Source organism: Monomorium pharaonis, chromosome 9 (assembly GCF_013373865.1).
Source record: "Monomorium pharaonis isolate MP-MQ-018 chromosome 9, ASM1337386v2, whole genome shotgun sequence".
NCBI classification, from domain to species: Eukaryota; Metazoa; Arthropoda; class Insecta; order Hymenoptera; family Formicidae; genus Monomorium; species Monomorium pharaonis.
The window spans coordinates 4,190,477-4,213,465 of record NC_050475.1 but is presented as its reverse complement, the minus strand read 5'-3'; the positions used below and the strand labels follow the sequence as shown (position 1 = coordinate 4,213,465).

Sequence of the window (22,989 nt, the reverse complement as noted above, 5' to 3'; positions counted from 1 at the left end):
TCTCATGTACTGGACAATACATATTTTTTTATCTTTCTTATCGGTGTTTCTTAGTTGATAAGGAAGTAAGTCCTGACGACAAACCACAACTCATTATACACGTGCAAACTTTAAGAGATAAAAAGAGCTGACAATAAAGAGTTCTACAAATGACCTAGTTTTGTAATCGGTTAGCCGGGTCTCGTTTAAGTTCTTTATTTGTTCGGTAAATCCTGCTGGAAAACTACAGGTGTAGCGCGGATTAGCAAATCGATAGACACTCGAGAAACGTACCGTAACTATCGAGTCTTTCGTGTTGCAACTCGCCACTCCATTTCGGGATAATTCCTACTGAAACTATACTTGATTTACGAAATCGTTGTAAAATGTAGCAATAATAAAACAAACTGTAGGAATTGTGAGAAATGTAAACGTAAACGTGAAATATTTATTTTTGTATAATATATATAATTATAAATGTACACCTTCGTACATTTGTATTGTTAAACAATTTATGTTTGAATTTTTTGACGTTTTTAATACTAATGTGGTACAAAATCATTTGTGTATTTTTTCAATGTTGTATATACTGTATATACGATCTCGTAATCGCATCATTTCAAAAGGATAGGTCGAAAGGTATACAAGTTTCAACAATCGATACTATATACCTGTGTTAGTTCGTAAATTGTAGCAATGTTAGCATCGTGATGCATGAATTCGAAAACAATACGAATCTTCGCCTACGTTGATTATTGTTGATGGAACGTGGTCGGCGGATGCTAACAAACGGATACCGCGGCCATTAGTTGATGAGGGCATCGTAGTTTATCGAGCTCTACGAATCGTGAGATCGGAAATTACAATGTGTGAGAAGAAAAAGCTGCTCGAAGAAGACCATCAAGTCTATCGGAAAAACAACTGATCCTTTCAAATGCTAAACGATTTATCACGATAGAATAACTATGTTGCATATTTATAATCAAGTTTAGCTAAACATCTCTTCTTTTTTTAACAAGCTTCTCTTTTGAAATGTAATACAAGTCAAAGGGTGAGTTTAAGAAACAATTATACATTCATAATATCTTATTTGTAATTATTGATTGATTTATATGAAAAATTTGAGTGATGAAATCTGAGAATACCTTTTAATACCTCACTTAGATCCATTTCTACCACCTTTTCTAATCTTTGGAAGATTAAAATGAGATAACAAATAAGTTAAATTGAGATTAAAGTTAATCTATGTTGATAGAAACTGGCCTTAGTCAACATGTATGTAAAATTTATGTAAAATTATTTGGAAAATTCGTTTCCATTTTGGACCGAAGGAAAGAAATTTGCTAATTAATCTCACAGTCATCTTAATTTTTACTTAATTTATTTCCTATTGAATTTCTAATATGCTAATTTACATACTTAATGTTAATAGTCATCGTGATAGCAATTTGATGCAGCACCGTATGTGATAAAACATGTATGAGTACATGTACATAAATCACCATAACATTTTCGTTGGCTAATAAAAATACCAATATGCAGGCGCGTTTCATCGCATCATGCAGCAGAAGATATTTTATGGGTTTTTATTTTAATTTTAAAAAATTGTTCAGTGAACCTCGATCAATGTCCAATTTCGGATGCTCGTATTTTTGTGCATGCATATATAAAGCTAGTGTATCATTTCGTCAAAGCTCGTTAACTATCAAAGCTGCGTCTATATACGATCAATATTACTGATGCAACAGCATGTAACTAAAAAAAATATCATGTAGATATAATATTGATGTCAATATAGACATGAACAATATGATTGTACAATATAAAGTTACTGTGCAATTTCATCGACCGCTTCGAAGTCGCTTTAGAAAATTCCGGCACTATACAATAAATGTGGTATTCATATAATAATTTTATGTAGTAATTTTGTAATTTTTGATAAATTAAATAAAAATAAATAGTTCTAGACAAGTCAAAGAAATTACGGTAAAGATGCCAAACTTAAACAAAATAATATAAAATTCTTTTCATTTACACAATTTTTACATAAAATAATCTTAATCAGATTTTATAAAAAGTCCTATTAGTCTTATTCAAAGTAAATTTAAAAAATTCTAAAATGTTTAGTTCTGAAACAATGACTTTTGTAAAATTTATAAAATTTTTTATCATACGCGAGCAATCTTTCACGTAGAAGACGTGACAAGCATGATATTGAAGTCACAATAAAAAGTATGGAATGATCGTTAAGATGGAATAGTTACATCAGCGATTCTCGATGTACTAAGTATTACATACAAGAGCAGAAATCTTGATTGCAACCTTCGCCAATCTACCAGTGTCTTACATTCGTTCAATCAGCTTGATCGAAAAAACGAGAGATTTGTACAAATCAAATTTAATAAGTTCTATAGTTCAAGGATGAGATTGACAAAATATAAAACATTCTTTATTTTTATTTCTATATTCATATTTTATTTAAGAAATAATGTGTTTAATTCATTTTAGTTTTGATAAAAATAGAATATACTTGATTACGTAACAAAGAATGCTCTTAAAAAATTATTTTTGTGAGATATATTGTATCTTGTTAAAAAAAATATAATAAAAAAAAAATAATTTTTAATTATGTTTGTAAAATTACAATTATTCAATATTTCGTTCAACAGAACGATAATTTAAATTTTAATTAATTTTAAAACTAAACAAAAATGTTATTTTGATAGAGTTTTGTTTAATTATTGTTTAATTATTATACGTTTAAGATGTACTACAGTACTTCATATTGAAAAAGAAAATGACAAATAGATATTAATCGCATCAAGAAAAACCGATCGTACGCAATTTCACGCGGTAAAACACATGTGGGAATACACGTGTGACGCTTTAGTTATTTCCTACATTTTAAATATTGATTTCGAAAGCTTCGCACGTGCGAGTTAGAATCATTGGTTCAGTTCGGTGACGTTGAATACAATATAATGGAGATCAAGCAAGTTTTTCTGAAAACACGTGCCGAATTTGGCAAGCAGTGCATCTTCGACACATGCGGTCCACAGTTAGACGAGGAGATCAAGCCGGATCCTGACGCAATGGCACATTACATTATAAAGTCTCAGTGCAACGTCGGCGTGCAGAACACTAAACAGTTTGCCTTGCATGAGGTTAATTACTAATAATTTGTTACATTCAACATTGATTATCTAATAATGTTATTATAATGTTATTATATTCATTAAACGTGCAGGAAAAGTTTTTCGAAAAGACTGATCGTTTATTAAATTTATTAAATTTACAAGATTACATGTTCGAGATTTCCATTGTAATAACATCTTTAGCGTTACAATGTCGGATCTGATGTAAAGAGTAACGAACTACACTTTGTGGCAACCTCCCTAACCCTCCCTCCCTTCAGTTCAAAAACTCTGCTAATATATTCAAAAATCAACTGCGCTTTACTTTAACGGAACTAGACGCAACTTGCGGTAAAATTGGCGTCAGACTGGCGCGCCTGACGGCGCAACATCCGCATCTCGCGGAGTTCGCTACCTGATGCCACAAATGTGTAACTTTCTATGAAACTGCAACGTGGAAAGACGTGTGTAGTGTAGCTCACACGAATTTTACGCGGCCATCACGTTCTGTTTTATAATGAGACAACTTAAGACAGACATTCGATATTACTTTAAGAACAACAATTTCGTGACTCATAATTTTAATGCCGTGTTCCTGTGCGGAATATTTCAAAGTTCTGCCATATGTTTGGAAGAAAATAAATGATAAAATATATATAATATATAACATACAAAAATCATTCCAAATAATCCTAAATTTGTGCTAATTTTACCGTTAATGTTACGTTATTGTGTATTGGGAAGTGAGGAATAAACAGAAATAGACTCATTCGAACACATACGATCCAGTGGTCAACCCCGTGGAATTTCAGCTTATCGTCCTAGCAATCATTCCTACGGAATTCCAGGCCCAAACTGTCGGCAGCCAGACGAAGAGCAGCGGAATGTTTCACTTCGAGGGTGGTTGGCCGAAGGAAATCAATCCAAAGGACGAGGAAACTACAGCAAGGTTTCGCAGGCGAGTCGAGAAGGACGAAGATTGGGCGTCGAAATTGCACAACTTATTCCAAGTATATTAAATGGATCATATATATCGATGTTATATGGGTAGAACTTAACAGAATTCTCAATAATTAATATCAAAATCAAGAAATTAATTACATTTCTTGATTGATTCTGCATGACTCTATATATTAATACAATCTTATATTTATTTACTCGAGTAAACGTAGAAATTATGTCATTGTCTTTCTTGCAGCAAACAGAAAATGGTATTCGTCAGAACGGCGCAATTAACATATACGAACACTATTTCGATGATATGATTCCCACAGAATTAGTGAAACCTCGTGATCTCAGGTGAAAATTTAATTTTCTTGTACTTCATCTATATTTTATTTATAGCAAATAAAGTATTTATAATTCATGTATACCACGAACATAGATTGACGTTGTCGTGTGTAATAAAATAATGCATAAGTGTATAATATTTATATCAAAAGATTTAATCAACGTGGTCGTATTCATGATAATTGTAAAACTGTAATTTAATCAGTTTAAAGGGTTTTAATCGGTTAAAGTTCCCATTATCACACGACACATTGATACCGCATATGGAACTTTGTGTGATTTTAGATGGACAATTTTAAAATGTATATATTCGTGGAGGACAAGAACGACTACGTTGGTTCGACCATCAAAAGATTTAAAATTTAAACCCGCGCCGAGCCCGAAGGTATCTGAACATATGTCGAGATTCCGGAGTCGCGTAGTGGACGCGAATGAATTATGCATCCTACTCGCTAAATTTGCTTTCCTCTGTTTTAAACTAACGATTTTCTGCTGCGGGCGACTTTTAACTATTTAGTAATTTAACTAATTTGAAAAGAAGGAAAGACAAAATAATAATTTCAATAATTTATCAATATAAAGTACATTTTTTAGAATAATGTAAAATAAATGTAAACGTAAAATAAAATCAAATTTAACACCGTTAAATTTAATATAAAATAGATGAAAATTTGAGCGTACCATAAAAACAGAGACGGAAATAATACAGTAAATTTTCACAATGTGAACTAGGTTACCGCGATAATACATTTATCAAATACCATATATTAATACTAAGAGGATTTGTATATATTACAAAGTTCATCATCATCGTGCAACTTGCAGAACGTGGAATTCGTATTATTTTTCAAAATATTAAAGTCCCATATTTTCACGTTAGATACATATTGGACATCATTTTAATGGTATTATTACCGCGTAAAAGAAAGTATAATATTTCTTTTGTATTAGAGTCAGCAATTTTATTTCAGGACAGTGAACGTTTACGAGGATCCTCAAACGCTGGCGAGATCAGTGAACAATATTTCTTGGTCGCCAGACTCTGGTAGTAAAATGGTGGTCTCGTACTGCTCCTTTGGAATCAAGCCAGATTATAACAACATTGCGTACATCTGGCAGATTGGTAGGTGGAAAGAGCGTGCAAGAGCCTTAACAGCATTTAGACGGTGCACTTGATTACGGTTGCACAACGTTCGCTCTTAATCCGCATTAACGTTTTTAGTAACGACGAGTTTTTTATACGGCATGCAAATAGCTTCGATAAATAACAATCTCAATCGTTTTAATCAATCGTTTTAAGAGAATACATGCGTTGCTTTTATTCTTTTCTACAATTATCTAATTGTTCGTAATAAAACATTTTAAATTTTGAAAGTAACGAAACGTCAGAAATTTTTATTATTTGTTGACGTTAAATAAATCTTTTAATAAAAGATATATAAAAATATCTGCCAATATAACTCTGTTATAATAGAAATAAATTATATGTACGGTATATTATTAAATTATAGTAGAAATTGTTAGATATATCACATAATTTGTAAGTAAAACAGACATTTTCTTTCATTTCATTTTGAACATAAAGTTAGATTACAAAGTCCTACGTGGAATTCCATTTTAGCGATGAGATATACGATGCAAATTCTCACTACACAATATCTATTCGATACTCGATAAAATGTTGATCGATCAAGTTGTAATGCATTACTATTGATTAAAAATGCAATGTTTCTACATCAGCAACTGCAATCATCTTATTTCTATAACGAATGAAACGCTAGCCAAACAATGCACGCGAATAAATCGGATACAAAAACCCAACGATATTGCATTTCTCGCGTATCGGAAATGGAATGTGTAGCCATACACTTCATTCAACGCATGTATTTTTTAACGGTACGTCTCTAATGGCTTGAAATCGGATTTCACGAGCGCAACTTTTTAATCTTTTAAAAATAACACACTGTTTTTCTATGCGTTCGTACTCGTACGGTCGACGACCGTAACGTCGTGAAACTGGTCCCAAACATTCGGAAAACATCACGGCAGACAATCCTAATAAGCCGTGGATGGCACTGGAGGCTCCGTCTGCCACGGTGGTCAGCGAGTTTAATCCCCGGGATCCTTCCATACTTGCCAGCGGCTTGGTGTCAGGCCAAGTTTGCAGCTGGGACGTCAGGACTGGCACCTCTCCGGTTCAAATGTCTCATCGTCAATTCAGTCATTGGTAATCTCGACATGAACATGCCCGTGCACGACGTTTGGAACTTTGAATTTCATAATTCAGTACCAGAGTGCCTTGTTCTTGGTCGGCCAAAAGAGCGTTTCGTGCTCACGCGGCATGATGATGAATGATTAAAACGTTATCCCTGTTACATTTCCGGCTTCAATTAAGTTTCATTCTATTTTTCACACGACACTCGCGCGTGATTTCTCTTTTACCAACAACGCGCATGCAATACCGATTTAATTATCTTTGTGTATTTCGTTTTATCCGTGAAAATTGCAGCAACAGTATATATAAGAAGGATATTTTTATCTTTGAAATATACATGTAAGAAAAAAGAAAATATAATTAATAAAAAAATATAGTTAAATCCCTTTTATAAATGTACTGTACTTTTTAAATACTGTGTATAAAAATCTTGTAATATTTTCTAAGGGATTGCACGACGGTGGTGAAGTGGATCGCCACGAAAAGTAATACAGAGTTTTTCTCGGGTTCCTCGGACGGCCGTGCCATGTGGTGGGACACCAGGAAGTTGCGACAACCCACTGAAATTCTCGTGTTCGATTTTGAAACGCCAAATGAGCCGAGGATGGACCGTGCGACCGGAATCATGTCGGGTGATTATGAACCGAGCGTAGGCACGAAATTCATGTTCGGTTTTGAGAATGGCATGGTGATCAGTGGTTCGAGAAAAGCGAGAACGCCGGCCGACAAAATGGCCTTGAGATTCAATGCTCATTACAGCCCAGTTTTTTCCGTCGATCGCAGTGGTTTCAATCCAAAGATTTTTATGACTATCGGCGACTGTACGGCTCGTTTTTGGGCAGAAGACACTAGAGACAGCAGTCTCGTAGCGACAAGGTACTTTCTTTTTTCTTTGAAATAAGACATTCGAAGAAATAATTGTAAGAACGATAATGTCTGTATCTAATATAAGTAACAAAGATGTTTGCAATAAAAAAATATGTATGTTTCCGTTCGATAACTCAATACTGTGTGCGTTTTCGTAAATATGTTAAAATAAAAATGATCAAATTATATTCAAACTGCGTAAATCGAGACCATAATTGATAATACAATCATTATTCATCATTGTGAATCATTTCAGTAACAAAATACAAGTCGTCTGTTGTACAAATATAAATAATTGTTGACAGAGATATAGCTGGGATTTAATATGGGGTATTTAACATTAAATATCAATATTAAATTGATCAATATTTAATAAAATAATCGTTAATAAATAAATATCAATTCATTTTTCATATATTAAAATATTACAATTGTTTCTCAATATGTATAGAACATAATTAAACATAACTGACAATGAGTCTAAGATTTTTATCATACGCTTATTAATCTTCAGATTTATACCAGAGGGCGCAATCTGTGGTTGCTGGAACAAAACAAGGCACTCTGTATTTTATGTAGCGACGCGTATCGGTGTGTTGACTATATGGGACCTTCTGGAGGGCCTGCAAGAACCAATCTTGGCAGTGAAACTATGCGAGCAAAAATTAACTGCGGTCGCGTCACACGAGATGGGTTCTTTAGTGGCCGTCGGAAATTCTGCCGGTTATGTTTATCTTGTTGAATTGACGAAGGCATTATATACGTTTGATAAAAATGATAGAATCGATTTAACGTCAGTGAGTATCGACAGTCTAATAAATTTGTATTATGGAATTAATTCCTGAGAAATTTATAAAGCAGTACGTAAAAGATAGATGTTGAAAAATCGCTGTTGATATTATAAAATATAACGAATTTTGATAATAATTCTTTATTCAAAACCTGACCCAAATCAACTTTTTTATATATAATTATTTAAATTTTATTAAACTCTGTAGAATTTATTTAACTCTGTAATTAAATTTTACAAAATTACAATTAATTAAAAAGGAGTATATAATTAGAATATTTATTGCATTTCTCCGAAATATGATGCCAGTACCTGGATAGATGTTCGCGTTTCGCAAAGGCAATAGACACGAAAATGAAAGAAATAAAATTAACAAGAACTGCAGAGGAACCGCCGTCAGAAGTTTCGTTAGCAGATCTGAGAGATAAAAAGAAGGATAAACGATTAATGAATGATCGTAACAAACGAAAAATCGACAAAGAAAGGCTAAAAGAGACACGAGAGAAATCTAAAATTATATCCAAGAAAAAACTTAAAGAAGAATCTCCCGAACTGCAAGAAGTAGAAGACAAATTTTTTGAGATTGTAAAAAGGGTAATAATAAAATAATTTGTAGAATACAAAATAATCATTTTCATCAACATTTTTCAAATTAAAATTTCTAACCAATCAGAAATGGCATTTAATAACTTTTTAATAATAATAAAAAATTAAAAATGTTTAATCAAAGTTGCATGAAGATATACTTTGTATTGTGAGTATAAATTTTGTATAAAAATTGGCGTGTTATTTGAATATCTTTAATTGTACATGACTATTCTTCATTGACTATTGTTTCATGATTTAATAAAATTTCTAATATATCACTGTGGTCAGCTAACTGCTATATATTAGAAAACTTTTGTAATTTTTCATCTATCTTTCATTCGAATGCGACCTTTTACTTTTCGGTGTGATTTATCGTCCACTGTTGCGCGAAATATCGCTAAACAATAATTATGTCCTCAACAAAATTTAATATAGCTGTTAAAAATATAAATTCATGTAATATATATAAATTATGTATAACCATCAATAACTTTATATCAAATTAGAAATGATTAATTAGATATTTATTACATTATGATTATTTTTAAACAATTTTATCATTTTCTCTTATTCGTTTCATTATTACAATTCTTCATTTCAAGTTAAATACAATCAGGAATTAAAAGATTACATTCACGTAATCATTTATATATAATTTATTATTACTTAAAATGTGCCAATTTTTTCTACTTTAATTATTTTAGATAGAAATTTTATACAGAAATTTTTTTAAAAGATTACTTCCAATTATTACAATATGTAAGACACATTTATTAAAATTATATATGTTAAAATTTCAGAGTATTAGACACCATATGTGTAATTGCATCTAATACAATTAAAGTGATGAAATATACACAGATAATTAAGTGATTTTATTATATATCGCTAATTTTATTTGTTGCTTTTTTATATTAATTTAATTATATATCTGAACTTTGCAGGAAAAACAGCAATATGAAGAACTCGAGGATTTAGATATCTCATCTTCGAAAATAAGTCGCTTCACGAAAAAATTCACGGGTCGAAAAATCGAAAAGGATTCACATTTACCGATAGATGAAGCGACAGAGCTCGAGAAAATGCCACCCAAGAAAATATTCAAAGTGCGAGAAAAATATCCAAAGAAAACCGAGACCGTCGAAATTTCCAAGGCGGAAATAGCGCAAGACGTTGAACAGGAGAAGGCAATGGCGGAAGAGCCCTTGCCTTTGTTGGCAGAAGAGCCCTTGCCTCCGTTGGTGGAAGCGATTGTAGAATCTCCTCTGCAGGAAATTAGCAAGAGAAAGCGCAGAAAGAAGGCGCGGAAGAAGCGATTGCGACCCGTCATTTTCAGATTGGCGAGACCGTGTAAAGTTGTTGTTTGCAAACCTAATATTTGCTGCCGCAGAACTACCTCTAGAAAATTAATTAGGTACAATATTCATAAATTTAATCTTAGCACAATAAATTTTTGACAATTAAAAAAACATTATTTATATAGTCATATATTGTACTTATGTAGTACTTTAAAAATATTTCACAATTTTTCTTTTAATTGATTTTTTATAATTAACCTGATATTGATTAACGTTTAATAATTATATAAAAATATTAATTTTATATATAAATTTTTTATAACACATGTTGTATATATAATCTTTTTATTGATTTTATCTTTATTTTATAGTAATACCACATACAAGATACTTTTTCATTATATTATAATTCCATCGTGTATTACAACTTCTCCATCCGATATAATAACTTTAATAAAAAAGTTAATATATCAAATGGAGAAAAGCTTGAAAGACTCGATTTTGTTAAGATTGATAAACTCTTAATGACTTTTAAACTTTTCTAATATCAATGAAAATTGAATAACCCTCACTTAAATTTTGAATCAATCTTATTTCTTTCTCTTTTTCTTTCCTTTTCTTAATTTTAAAATCTACAAGAAAAGTATATTAAATTGCCAGCATTAGACCTACAGATCGAACAGTCAAAGATCGTGAGAAATGGAGCGAGGTCGACGAGAGAACGAGATCGAAGGATGACATCAGAACGAGATCGTCAATCAAGGACAAAATGAAACGGAAGGAAAGAGAATGCTGGACGAAGCTCCTGCGCGTTTATAAGCGCAGAGAGTTAACTAGGGAGTACAGCGGGGAAGAAAAAATTCGTTTCTTTCAGAAAATAATGGCACCTCCTGAGGAATTCGCCAGCATGACAGAAGATGTGAGAAAAGCTAAAAAGGAAATCCAAGAAGCTAACATGGCAAGGACAAAAGCAAGGGAACTCACCAAGAAAACTCTGAAAAGCAGGTTAGTTTCCGATTCTACGTTTTTCAGAATTGGACTTGGACTGACTTATCTTTAGAATTTTATTTTCAGGAGATTTCATTTTCTTTAAGTTACATCTCAAGAGCTTTTTATCATTTGCCTCATCTATGAATTTTTTCATTTTATTTAACCAAGTATTATTTATTACTGGTATTAGACAAACAGTATTGAATCACAATGTAAAAACGATATTTAATAAATTTGCGCAAAGAGCATTTCGCGTCAAGCGCTTTATTTAAAAAATTTGCAGATTCGAAAACTAAATTTTTCGTCGCATTCCATCTAATATTGAGCTATCGATAATTTAGCCGCGATATTTTATACAGAGCTATGGCTGCGGAAAAATCCCGAGACACCTCAAGAGGATCGGAAGGAGGTGAGGAGAAACGTGTTAAGGAGGTCACAAGCAGGACGAGGAGGATTCTTACGGCGCGGATGGGAAAGAAGATGCGTACGGTTGTCATGACAGATCGTTGCATTCCTTGGGAACCACCCTCCCTTGCGAAGGATCTGCAGACACTTTTCGTAGGTTTTCTGCCGGAATCGATCGACAAAGAGACGAAACCCGACGTGGCTTAGGCGGAGGAGATCGAAGCCACTCGCGTTAGAGTTTATCTACGGATTTCCGACTTCCAATCCATCGCGTAATGTTGCGTTATCCAAAGCGTTCCTAGCTTTCCCTCATGTTAGTGTTACAAGACTAACTTCAAAAATTTTTCTTTCTTTATTGAGAGAGAAAGAGAATATGAATATTTATTTTTTTTTACGTGATTTTTAATAATATTTATTGTATTTTGCACACGTAATTATAATTAGAATTAGTTAAGAATTCCAAATAAATATCCAATATAATTCTTGATGAATATAAAATAACTTGATGAATATCAAATAATTATATTAAATCAACAACGGCCTAGTGAATTTATTATTATAGTTATTTCTTCTTGGCAATAAATATACTTATGTGTGCATTGTATTATTTCAATGGATTTGTTTCAATTCACACACAGCGAGACTTATATTCTTTACTTCTTCAAATAAATCACATGTGATATATGTCTTCGATCTCTCCGTGATTCACGTGAAAAACCGAATCGTGCAAACTAACTTAATCCCATTCGCTCGAGGCTACACGGCGATTCGTATTATCGTGAGTCGAAAAGGAACGACGGGAAATCCTCTTGGGTCTTCAGGGATTCGGGATGATAAATTCGCGCAGGAAGAGCTAACATTCAAGGCTCGATTCCGGCCGTAGACCGGACAGTAGAGCAAGACGACATTTCCGGTAGGACACCAACGTCCAGCTCGACTTCCGGTATTCCACCCCCGAGAACTTCGCGCGCACGCACATACACATATACAAACACACACACACATAGACACATACACCTACGCAACACAAACACATGTCACGCAATTAGCGCGTATATACAGCGATGCATGCAAAAATACTTTTCACACGATGAAAAATTAAGCGCTATCGTTTTGCGAATCGCACCTCCTTCACCGGCAATGTGAAACCAGATGAAAGTTCGGCGTGCTTTAACGAAAGTTGAAATGGAGGTTTTCCCTTGCGCGCAATTTCAGTTCCTTCGAGGAGAAGCGGGCGATTTGAGAAGGGATGTATAAGCAAGCTGTATACTTTACGTTAATCTACGAGTTCCTTGACGCGTTCAAAGGGCACGTTTTCTTTGCGAAAGTTTAAATGGATAACATTAACACTACTTTCCGGAACTTTTTGTTGCTCGCCACCAAATACCTTGACGATTTCTTATTATTTCACCGGTCGATTACAGAAGTAAAATCATTCCCACTTTAATCATTCATTTCGCGAATGACGACAAGAACTGTATAGTGTTTCCAACTCGTTATTTATAGACTGTCGCTCAGGAAATAGCTGACGCCTAGAAAATAACTAGAAAAAAGTTTTATCAGTTAACTCAGACAGAGGTAATACCCGAATGGGCAGGTTCTCTGGCGTCCGCAGAAAAATAATTGTTTCTATTTGGCAAGTGTTCACGTATCTTTCTGCTATAACTGACCGTGATTCGAATGTTCGAATTTCGAAATATATTTCCTAATGATCTAATACATGTAATTATAATTATGTCACATTGTTTGATAATACTTAATGAGGACACAGTGGGACTCGATGTCATAATTGTACATAATTTAATTATATATTTTATATTAATTAAAAGGCAAAATTTTTCTTATAAAGTATTCATCACAAAATTGATTAGCTTTAAAGGCTTCTCGTCAATATAATACACTATTGCAAACAATAATCTAATTTTTTCTATTTTATGAACATAATATGTAACTATTTTGTGTACAATCCTCAGATTATGTGATAAATATATTACTCCATAATTCAAACTTGTATAAAACTAAAATAATTTACTCTTTCCGAAGTACGATTATATCTGCTTTTTATCTGTAATCGCTTATGCAAAATTAACGTTCACGGAAGAAAATCTTTGAGGACGCTTTAAAAGATGCGAATCAAGATGCATCCTAATAGAAATAATTCAGAGCGTTGACGCGACGAACGTTGCATATTGCGACAAATTATTCACACTGCAATTTCCAAGGAAAATCCCTGCGGCGCGCAAGCAACGCTCAACGTGTCGCCAATCGGACGTTACCATTCGCCGACGAAAAGATAGAAATTCGAGAAAGGACGTCACATAGAAAGTTCCAAGTGAGAACAATAAATGTGTGACTCTGAGCCGCAAAATCCCTAGCTAAATCATTTCCAAAAAAAACGAATTTACGAGTCGCTTCCTGCATGCAGGACGATCTATCCAATAACATCATGATTTACGTGTTTACATTATAAATATAGACATTATCAATTTTTATACGATACTGAATTCGTATAAAGAGTTTAGAATAGAAGAAATAAAAACGATAGAATGACTGTAGCAATTTTACTTGTTGTTTCTGAGAAGCGTGAAAAAAATAATAATTTATTAATAATTTCAAAAAATTAATGCAAAAACGCAAATTTTCCAAGAAACTGCTACGTGTGTAAAGTTAGCATCTCAAAGTTTAGCATCTCATAAAAATACTGCAGAATTACTTGCATCCAGCATAGTTCTACAGTTCTTGATAGGTTTCAACAATAGTTTCGTTAAATTACCTATTTTATAGGGCAAAATAATTGTTTAAAAAATGTTATAATTATTTATATTATCGGAACTCTTTAGAAAATTATTGTTCGCGTCCGGAACTATATGAGAACTGCGTTAAAATAAATAGAACTGTCGATATTCGACCAGCATCTCATGTCTAGACCTATAAATACAAGTTTTCCATCAAGATAGTTGTTGAAAAATATTTTCTAAATTTTTTAAATTAATTAATTTTGTCTATCTGAGATGCCAGTTACATCAAATCCACGTGCGCAGACGTATATGCATATATACGTATGTTTTGTAACAAAAAATTTTTTTTAATTAATTTAATCATCAGAACTATTGACAGGACGTCTTTAAACGATAGAACTCTATAGATTTAGTCTTCTCTGTGGTCGTATATTCGAAATACGGTGAGATGCTATTATGTGATTTTGGAAGTTAGCATTTCATTTATAAAAATTTAATTAAAATAGGTAATTCAACGGAACTATTGTTGAAACCTACCAAGAACTGTAGAACTGTGCTGGATGCAAGTAATTCTGCAGTATTTTTATGAGATGCTAAACTTTGAGATGCTAACTTCACACACGTGAAACTGCTTCTCTTGAAAAGATAAATTAGAACATTATTACCGCAATTTCAAGTTCAATGATTATTATAATACAATAATAAATCGGTAATGCAATTATTAATATGCATGACACTTTTACGCCTAGTGCATATAATTGCACAATTGTACATATAATGCAACGTAGTCGTAAATTATTCGGCATTGCAATTTAATAACGCATTAATTAATCGTGAAGTACGTTTCCGACGCATTACGGTACCATTACATTCTAATTATTGAGGTAATCGAGCTACTTCAGCAGCATAATTTATATTGGACATAGGATCATAAATTATATTTGAACTGGCAATGTGATTAGATCGATTTCAATATTATGCAAGCTTGATTATCAGTGTTTCTGACATTTCATAAAATGCGAAAATTTTCTTTAATGACACAATTATGCTTACGATCCAATTTCAATTAAATTCAACTTATTTTTAGTAAAAATAAAACGCAAATTCCAAATATCTTGAAAAATATAAATAATACTAAATTATATAAGAACGATTTTCCTTCGTAAATGCAATTAAAATTGTAACTCTTCTATTACGTTCACAAAAGCAAAGTTGATTTTTCGATAATGGCATTACTCCTAATCAATAAAGCATTGTAAACTCACATTTTAGAATCTTTCGATGCTTATCCATTTCCGATAAATACGCGCGAATAATTGTCTATAGAAGCTTTTTCATCCTCCAATTATTGCTTTTGAACGCGTGTAAAATTAAACACCCGTTTCCGCGGCGAAATTTATCGGTCCACAATAAATAATGAGCGCGCCTAATGCCCGTAACAAATGTACACCCGTTAAATCAGCTTCTAGGATTAAATGGAAAATCGGCCGATGTAACTCGCGGGTATCATTTTGGTACGCAGCCAATGTACGAGATAAAACAAAACAATCGATTTTAATATTGCAGCACTGCACGCTACAAAATGCTACCCCATTGGGATTCGATGGAATTGTATTATACCTTAGCCTATGAAAATACTTACGAGGGAGCGAACGAGCTAGCTGACTAGCGTACAAGTAAATAGAAAAGATGAGAATGGAATATCACAAGGACTTGAAAAGTATGTACTTGGCAAGAATAAAAATGCGACAGTACAAAATAAAATAGATTGAATAAGTAAATTAGCATAATTTATATATAAAAGAAAAAATGATGCACGTAATATTATCTATACTTTTTTAGATGTTGTTCATCAAATATTAGACAAATCCAATAAAGGAGATTGAAATATATATTAATATATATTACTTTATAATATTATATTATATTATTAAATTATTTTTAAAATTATTTTTAAACATTAATAAATCAAATACTTTCTCTAGGAAACAAAAAATCTTTCCTGTTATTACACATATTTCTAGATTATTATATTTGTGTATATAAGGCGCCATATGTGTTAATTAAGAGAAAAATACATAAAGGTAAAATATTTCCTTATGATTTAATGTACAAAATTATTTAATGCTTAAGAGTAGAAGAAAGGATTAATAGAATACAGTGTTATCTCGACGATTATTTCCGTTTCGTTTCATTAAAACGAAATGGCGCGGCGAGAGCGAAAAATGTTAAGTTAAAAATCTGGAGTGGCTTTACTGGAATTAGGTTGATGGCCGTCGGCGATAACCTTTGATTCGTCAGTGTCATTTAGCAATTAATCTCAGTTTAACCACAGGAATGCTATTCTTGCTAGCTATCTCGAATTAACGAAAATTAGTTGGGAAAGAAAGAAAAGTGATTGTTCCATTGGATAAGATAGAAATAACTGCATAAAAAGCAACTATTTCAGTACGAATACGAAGCTAGCAAATTAAATATTTTAAAAAATGTAGAAAAATTTATTTTTTGCGGAAATAATATTAGTTGTAAACAGTCAATCTCTACTGTTATTTCGATTAAATAGATCTGAATAATATGGCTCAATCTTGATTAATAGATAATATTATAACAGCATTTATATTAAACTAATAAATTAATAAGCAATATTCACGATTTTTTCCTTCTTTATCAATAAATAAATTGAAATAAATACACAAAAAATTTGCTGATGTTAATAAACTAATAAACCTTAAAACAACTTTTTGATTATTTTAATGTGTAAATTTTTGTAACAAAATAATTAGAATTATTAAATAAAATGTAAACAAAATATGAAGTATTGTAAAATGTGAAATGTTCTATAATAATTACACAATAATTACATTAATTACTAAATGATGCATTATACATAACAAAATATGTCCAGGGATACATGAAACATAATAATAACTTTGCTAAAAACATAGTAAGATTTATAATATTGAATTAAATTGTGTTTATTTTTGCTTAAAATTATTGTTGTCTTTTTAAAATTATATTACAATAAATAATTAACAAATGAAATAACACTTAAATAATTAAGATATAAAATTTATAATATGTATCCAACAATTAAAAACAATAAATCAATTGACATTGTTAAATTGCATTAATAATTAGTTTACTTTAACAAAATTCAAAGAAACAATGCATAGTAAAAAACTTCAATTCAATAATATTTTCCAAGAGTTGAAAACAAATGTACCTAGTGTTTTTTAATTTTATTTTTCATATTTAATCAAAATTTTGTATAGAAAGACATTTCAATATGCAGACAATATGCAGACTGTTCAGTTTTTTTTTCACCTGTGGCATCCTTGATCACAAATGCACGGACGCCATAATCGATTTTAAATCGGTGTCAAGCGTTATACTCAAACTTAACGACGCAACGTCTTTTCCATGCAGATATACGATTTGCATAACATGCTGTACAGGATTTTTCATCGCTCGCAGCATGTTTATAGGTCCAAGTAATCCACTTAGGCGGAACACTTAGGTCAGCACTTAGAATAATTTCCGGCAGGTATAGGAAAGTGCGAGGATGAGATAAAAGTACCAGCTTAATGCTCTTCTTACACGATCATGTCGCGAAAGATCAGCATATACCAGTAAAATGATCTTTTTCACAAAAGTTTGTTTTACGTAATCAACGAACCATAGTAGTATTGATATCGGGCGTATACGGTAAAAAAATATCGTGCATATATTGCATTTAGATTTAATTTATGTCGACGAATAAATTCAAACTTAACTGAATTAAAATAATTTATAATGCATAATTAAGTTTAAGATTTAAATTTAAAAATACGTATAAAAGTAATTTGGGAATATAAATACAAGTTAATATAAAAAATATATATAAATATAAATATAATAAATAATAAAAATTATATAAAAAATTTTACAAAAATTGCGTAACAATTTATATAGGGCAATAAAATAGGTAGATGATATGTAATTGGATATTAATATATTTCTTTAATAAAAATCAAAAGTCAACATTGCACATTTCTATATGCGCTTTACAAAAACGCATATGTTTGAGAAATTATGTAAATTGTATACAGAAAAGCGCGATGGTCGTTAAGATCTGATACACGATGCGCAACGCTAATACAAAATCGATTACGGTGCTTGCTATTTCTCATGATATCATAGAAAGTGCCACAGATAGAAAAAAGTAGCATCCGCATATAATTTCCGCAGCATAAATGTTCTTTTATGCATTTTCGTGCATGCGCTAGGTAATACTCACTGATGCGATTAAATGGATCAATAAATACATATACTTTCCACAACAATACAACCTATTACTAAAAAAAATAAAGGTTTATTAATTTGTATCATTATGATTTCTGATTTTATAAAATATTATTAAGTTAAATTTGTTTTCGCTGTAAAAAATCTAATTTAACAAAAACTATGCTTCACTAGAATTAATTTGCATGATAAAGAAAAATGTTTGCATTACTTTTGCTTTAAATAAATAATTGTAAAATAGCAGAGAGATTTTGTGTAATGCAAAAATGAAATACGTGCGATGAGTGCATAGCTTCGAGAAAATGTTGTTGAACTGTCATTTTTGTTAACAATCTATCGTTTATTCAGTAAAATGACGGTATCAGCGATTATCGTGCAACGAGAAAATCACTACCGACCTTTTTCAGCGATTAATGGGAATGCATTTTCCAAGAGTTAATGACATCCAATATTATCATTTGTACGATGTGATAAATCACAATTATCATAGTGAAACAAGTTTCCATACAAATAAATGCACATAAATGAACATGAAATGCACATGTTTGTGTTAATTTATATTTTTCTTTATTTTGGTTTTCATTTCTTACTGACATTTTAATAATAATAATCTGTATAAAATTAAATTTTTTGAATTTTATATCTACAAAAAAAAAATAATACTATTTTTTTACCGTAACAAATATAAAATACTCAAAAAGTAAACGATAACTTTGTTACAATTTTACAACATATAATAATTTTAAAATTATTTACGCCTCATATTTGTCATGTTATGTCACCTGAATTATTAAATCGTTGAGCAAGGAATGTCCCATTTAATACGTTAATTTACCAAATATTTTTGCAATTATTTCTGCAAAAAAGTAACCTCATCGAACATGTGAATCAGAATAAGAGAGATTGTGAGGTTTGCTCGAAAAATTACGCCATCACAACCATAAGATTTATTGCCAGAGACAAAGAGAACTCGACTGCTCTGAGAAGAAAACTTCATGAAAGTACGAAACTGGAACACGAAGATAGGTAATTAAAAAGTCGATCTCGATTATCGTTCTTCTCAACGCTGCGGAAGAACTGATAAGGGTCGAGACTGGTCGAGACCGTCGTCGAAGGCAAGGCGAGCAAGCACAAAAGTTGAAAGAGATCGAGAGAATGATAGCAGACGAATAAGATAAGAAGCAGAAAGATTCTCTTTTCTTTCTAAGCATAACAGCATATTAAAATTTTTAAATTAAATTAAGAACATCAAACTACTTATATTATTATAAATGGTCATTATAAATTGAAAAACCTCGTTATACAAAATGTATGAAGAAAAATAAAGAAATCGATCTGATAAAGATAAGCGGTAACATTCAGTTATACCTGTTTGCAACAGTAAAGGATGAACGGTGATTTATGATGAATGGATAGTACGAGATGTAGCGGAATACACGCATTTAAATTGCAAATTCTAGATTCATAGCAGCGCGGTGTATCGGAACTTAAAGTCGTTATACCGAATGCCACAGGAGTCGTGCTATGTCCTATCGACGCGAGATTGGTGCATGCATCGGATCGATCTTAAATTTTCCAGAACGAGATTGTCTCGGCATTCCTCGCGTCATTTATTCGATCCACAAAAAAGTCGTTCACGTAGAACCAGATTTCATCCCCGTCGACATTCTATCGGATTCGGTACGTATGCAGTACCGATTAAATGAAACGGGATTTCCACTCGCGCGAATGGACAACAAATCGACTGGTTAGTTTCCTCTTTTCCGATTTTTTTTTTTTTCTTTTTGAAATATGTCGAGCGAATCAACTACAGGGCCGTGTGCTCGAAACGGCACGTGAAACTGAATTTACCGTGAGCAAGGTGAGCGATTTCGTAGATGATAGCCGCTCGGACGGTGCATGCGCGCGACGTTGTTGCGTTTGTGTTAAAATCGTTAACCGCGTTAAAATGGAATGCGTGTTTGCAATGACATGCAATAGTCCAGATTATTGATACGCAATTATCCAGATCATCGATGTGATAATTGGACCGACGCGAGTCGAGTTCGCGGATATTAGTCATGCCGGGTTGCTACAGGATTAGTCCTTTAATCCTTTCGCTTTTAACGGATAGTGAATATCCTCCGCAGAATATTACCATAATTATAATTCTGTATTAGTACCATAATGGATGTTTAATATTTGCGTATACTTTAATAATGCCTATTGTAAGCAATTTACACACGCAACAGCATGAATAAAATATAACATGTGTACATAGAGAGAAAGATTTCTTTAGATTTAATAAATTAATTTTGTTCAACTATTCCAAAGCATATAGTTCTTTGGTTTTAATAAATTTTATACAGATTTCTTTAGATTTAATAAAATTGATTAGAAAGAAATATATGCTTTGGAATAGTCGAACAAAACAGTTTGTTAAATTTAAAAAATTTTTCTCTCTGTGTAGAAACATAAGTGCGTTAGATTCGTTAGAGTATAGAAAAGATATACTCAATCATTAAATTAAAAAAAAATTATTTCAATTTGATATATTAATATTAATCATATCGTATTAATAATTTGCTCCTAGGTTCATCTAACGTATGCCTTCAGAATTTCTTTTGAGTAAATTAATATTATTTTCGTAAAGGATAGATCTACATGTTCATAACCGCAATATATAGAATAACTTCTAACAGTACAAAAAAAATTGCATTTTCTCTTTAAAAATTAAGAAACTGGGTGACTAAAAGCTTTAAATTGAATTTCCGATAATGTCTAAATTTAGCGTTAAAGTTAACGCTAATCGAAATTTACAGTAAACAACCATAGGAAAATTAATTAAATAAACATAATAAAAAAGTTATTTCCTGAAGAAATAAAATGTCTATCGATCTCTTCGCAACACGAATAATGCGCCCAACGAAAATAATAATCGTCAGAATATATAAAGAAAATAAAAATTTACCGCTCATTTCCGATATATAAATTGCCTACTATGATAAACTAAAATCTAAAAGTAAAACAGAACTTTGAATGAAGTCTTGTCGAGTTTCTAAGCAAGAGAGAGAGAGAGAGAGAGAGAGAGAGAGAGAGAGAGAGAGAGAGAGAGAGAAAGAGTTCATCGTTCGCTTTGACGTAGATGGAAAAGGGAAAAAGGGGTGAGAGGGAAGGCGAGCGTTTGACATGGGCCTTGTTACCTGCGAGATGAGACGCAAGGCACACGTCTCCCTTTACTACCGTTCCATCTAAAGTGTCACCCCTTCTCTTAGGATAACATGGTCCCGGACACTTTCAAGTGACAGACAGCGCGCAAAAACCACTTGTCAAGCGCGACGCTTCATGACTCCCACACCTGCATATATCCTGAAGTGCATGAAAAATGCAGTCGCATGTACAGCATTGAAATCCCTCCGAAACTATACGAGCTAGATGCAACCCATCGAAAATTTAGAAAAAATTTGACGCTCTTTCGCAGAGCAACACGCTCTGTTGATTTATAGATTATAAATGATACAGATTGTAGAAGACACGATGAAAGCAAAAAATCAAAGGCGCGATCGAATCCAAGAGAGGCTGTAAAAAGACGCCTTAACGTGAAAGAATCTTGCACATTACGTCGTTTCCTAGACTGATATTTCTTCACTAATCTTAATTAATACCCGGCTTTTAATTTGCGTCTACGTAGAGCGAAGTAAACAACTGACAGGGACGTGCCGGGTAAGCAACAATAATTCAAGTGCAGCCTGGGATGAAAGATCGAGCGAACTACGGGGATCGTGACTAGCATGTGGAATCCCGCTTCTCGTCGCCTTCTCTGACTATAACGCGATCGTACGTCCTTGTCAGCGACATATTCACTTTAGTCAAGACCGGGATCTTGCCGCTGACAATGCTTTATGGAGCCGCGCAAAGCGCAATGCCGCTCCCGCCGTGAACGGACGTCGTCGACGTTGTCGTCGTCACCGTCGGCTCTTTGTTCGCCGAACACCGTAAACGCGCGGCCGTAAAACCGGCCTAGGATTTACGAGGACGAGGATGTATGCGCGAGGGATGGCAATCCTCCTCCGCGATATTGCCAACCATCGACATGTATTCATCATATGATGCTGCATAGACTGATAATCAACTTATACTTTAATGTCATTACAAAGTCATTAATAGAAAATATGTAATTTGTTAATGTTAACCGCCGTAACGAAGTACAATCCATTTTGAGTAATACAAAGAAAATAATCCCGAAATTTTATTTCTATCTACAGATTAAATAAGTTGCAGCTACGTTTCCTGATGAATAATGTCTGTAGGTAGTAATAGTTTTGAATTGCAAAGTTAGAAGTTTTCCTGTACTAAATTTCAAGAATACAAATTGATTGTAAAATCCTTCGTGTATTAAAACAAATTAAAAATAAATTTGGATAATTAATTGCAT

General features: G+C 32.4%; 2 protein-coding genes across 7 annotated transcripts in view; one reads left to right on the top strand and one right to left on the bottom strand.

The window, feature by feature from the left end:
* The window catches only part of LOC105835671 (furin-like protease 1), a 216,426-nt gene that overhangs the window by 55,265 nt on the left and 138,172 nt on the right, over positions 1 to 22,989 (bottom strand). The gene's annotated exons all lie outside the window — the stretch shown is intronic.
* Positions 4,414 to 12,163, top strand: LOC105840423 (dynein intermediate chain 3, ciliary). Its single transcript, XM_012687348.3, has 7 exons — positions 4,414 to 6,630; positions 7,066 to 7,494; positions 8,000 to 8,282; positions 8,585 to 8,869; positions 9,808 to 10,277; positions 10,828 to 11,166; positions 11,511 to 12,163. Exons 1-7 carry the CDS (start codon positions 6,473 to 6,475, stop codon positions 11,761 to 11,763), a joined length of 2,217 nt encoding a protein of 738 aa, XP_012542802.2. The 5' UTR covers positions 4,414 to 6,472; the 3' UTR covers positions 11,764 to 12,163.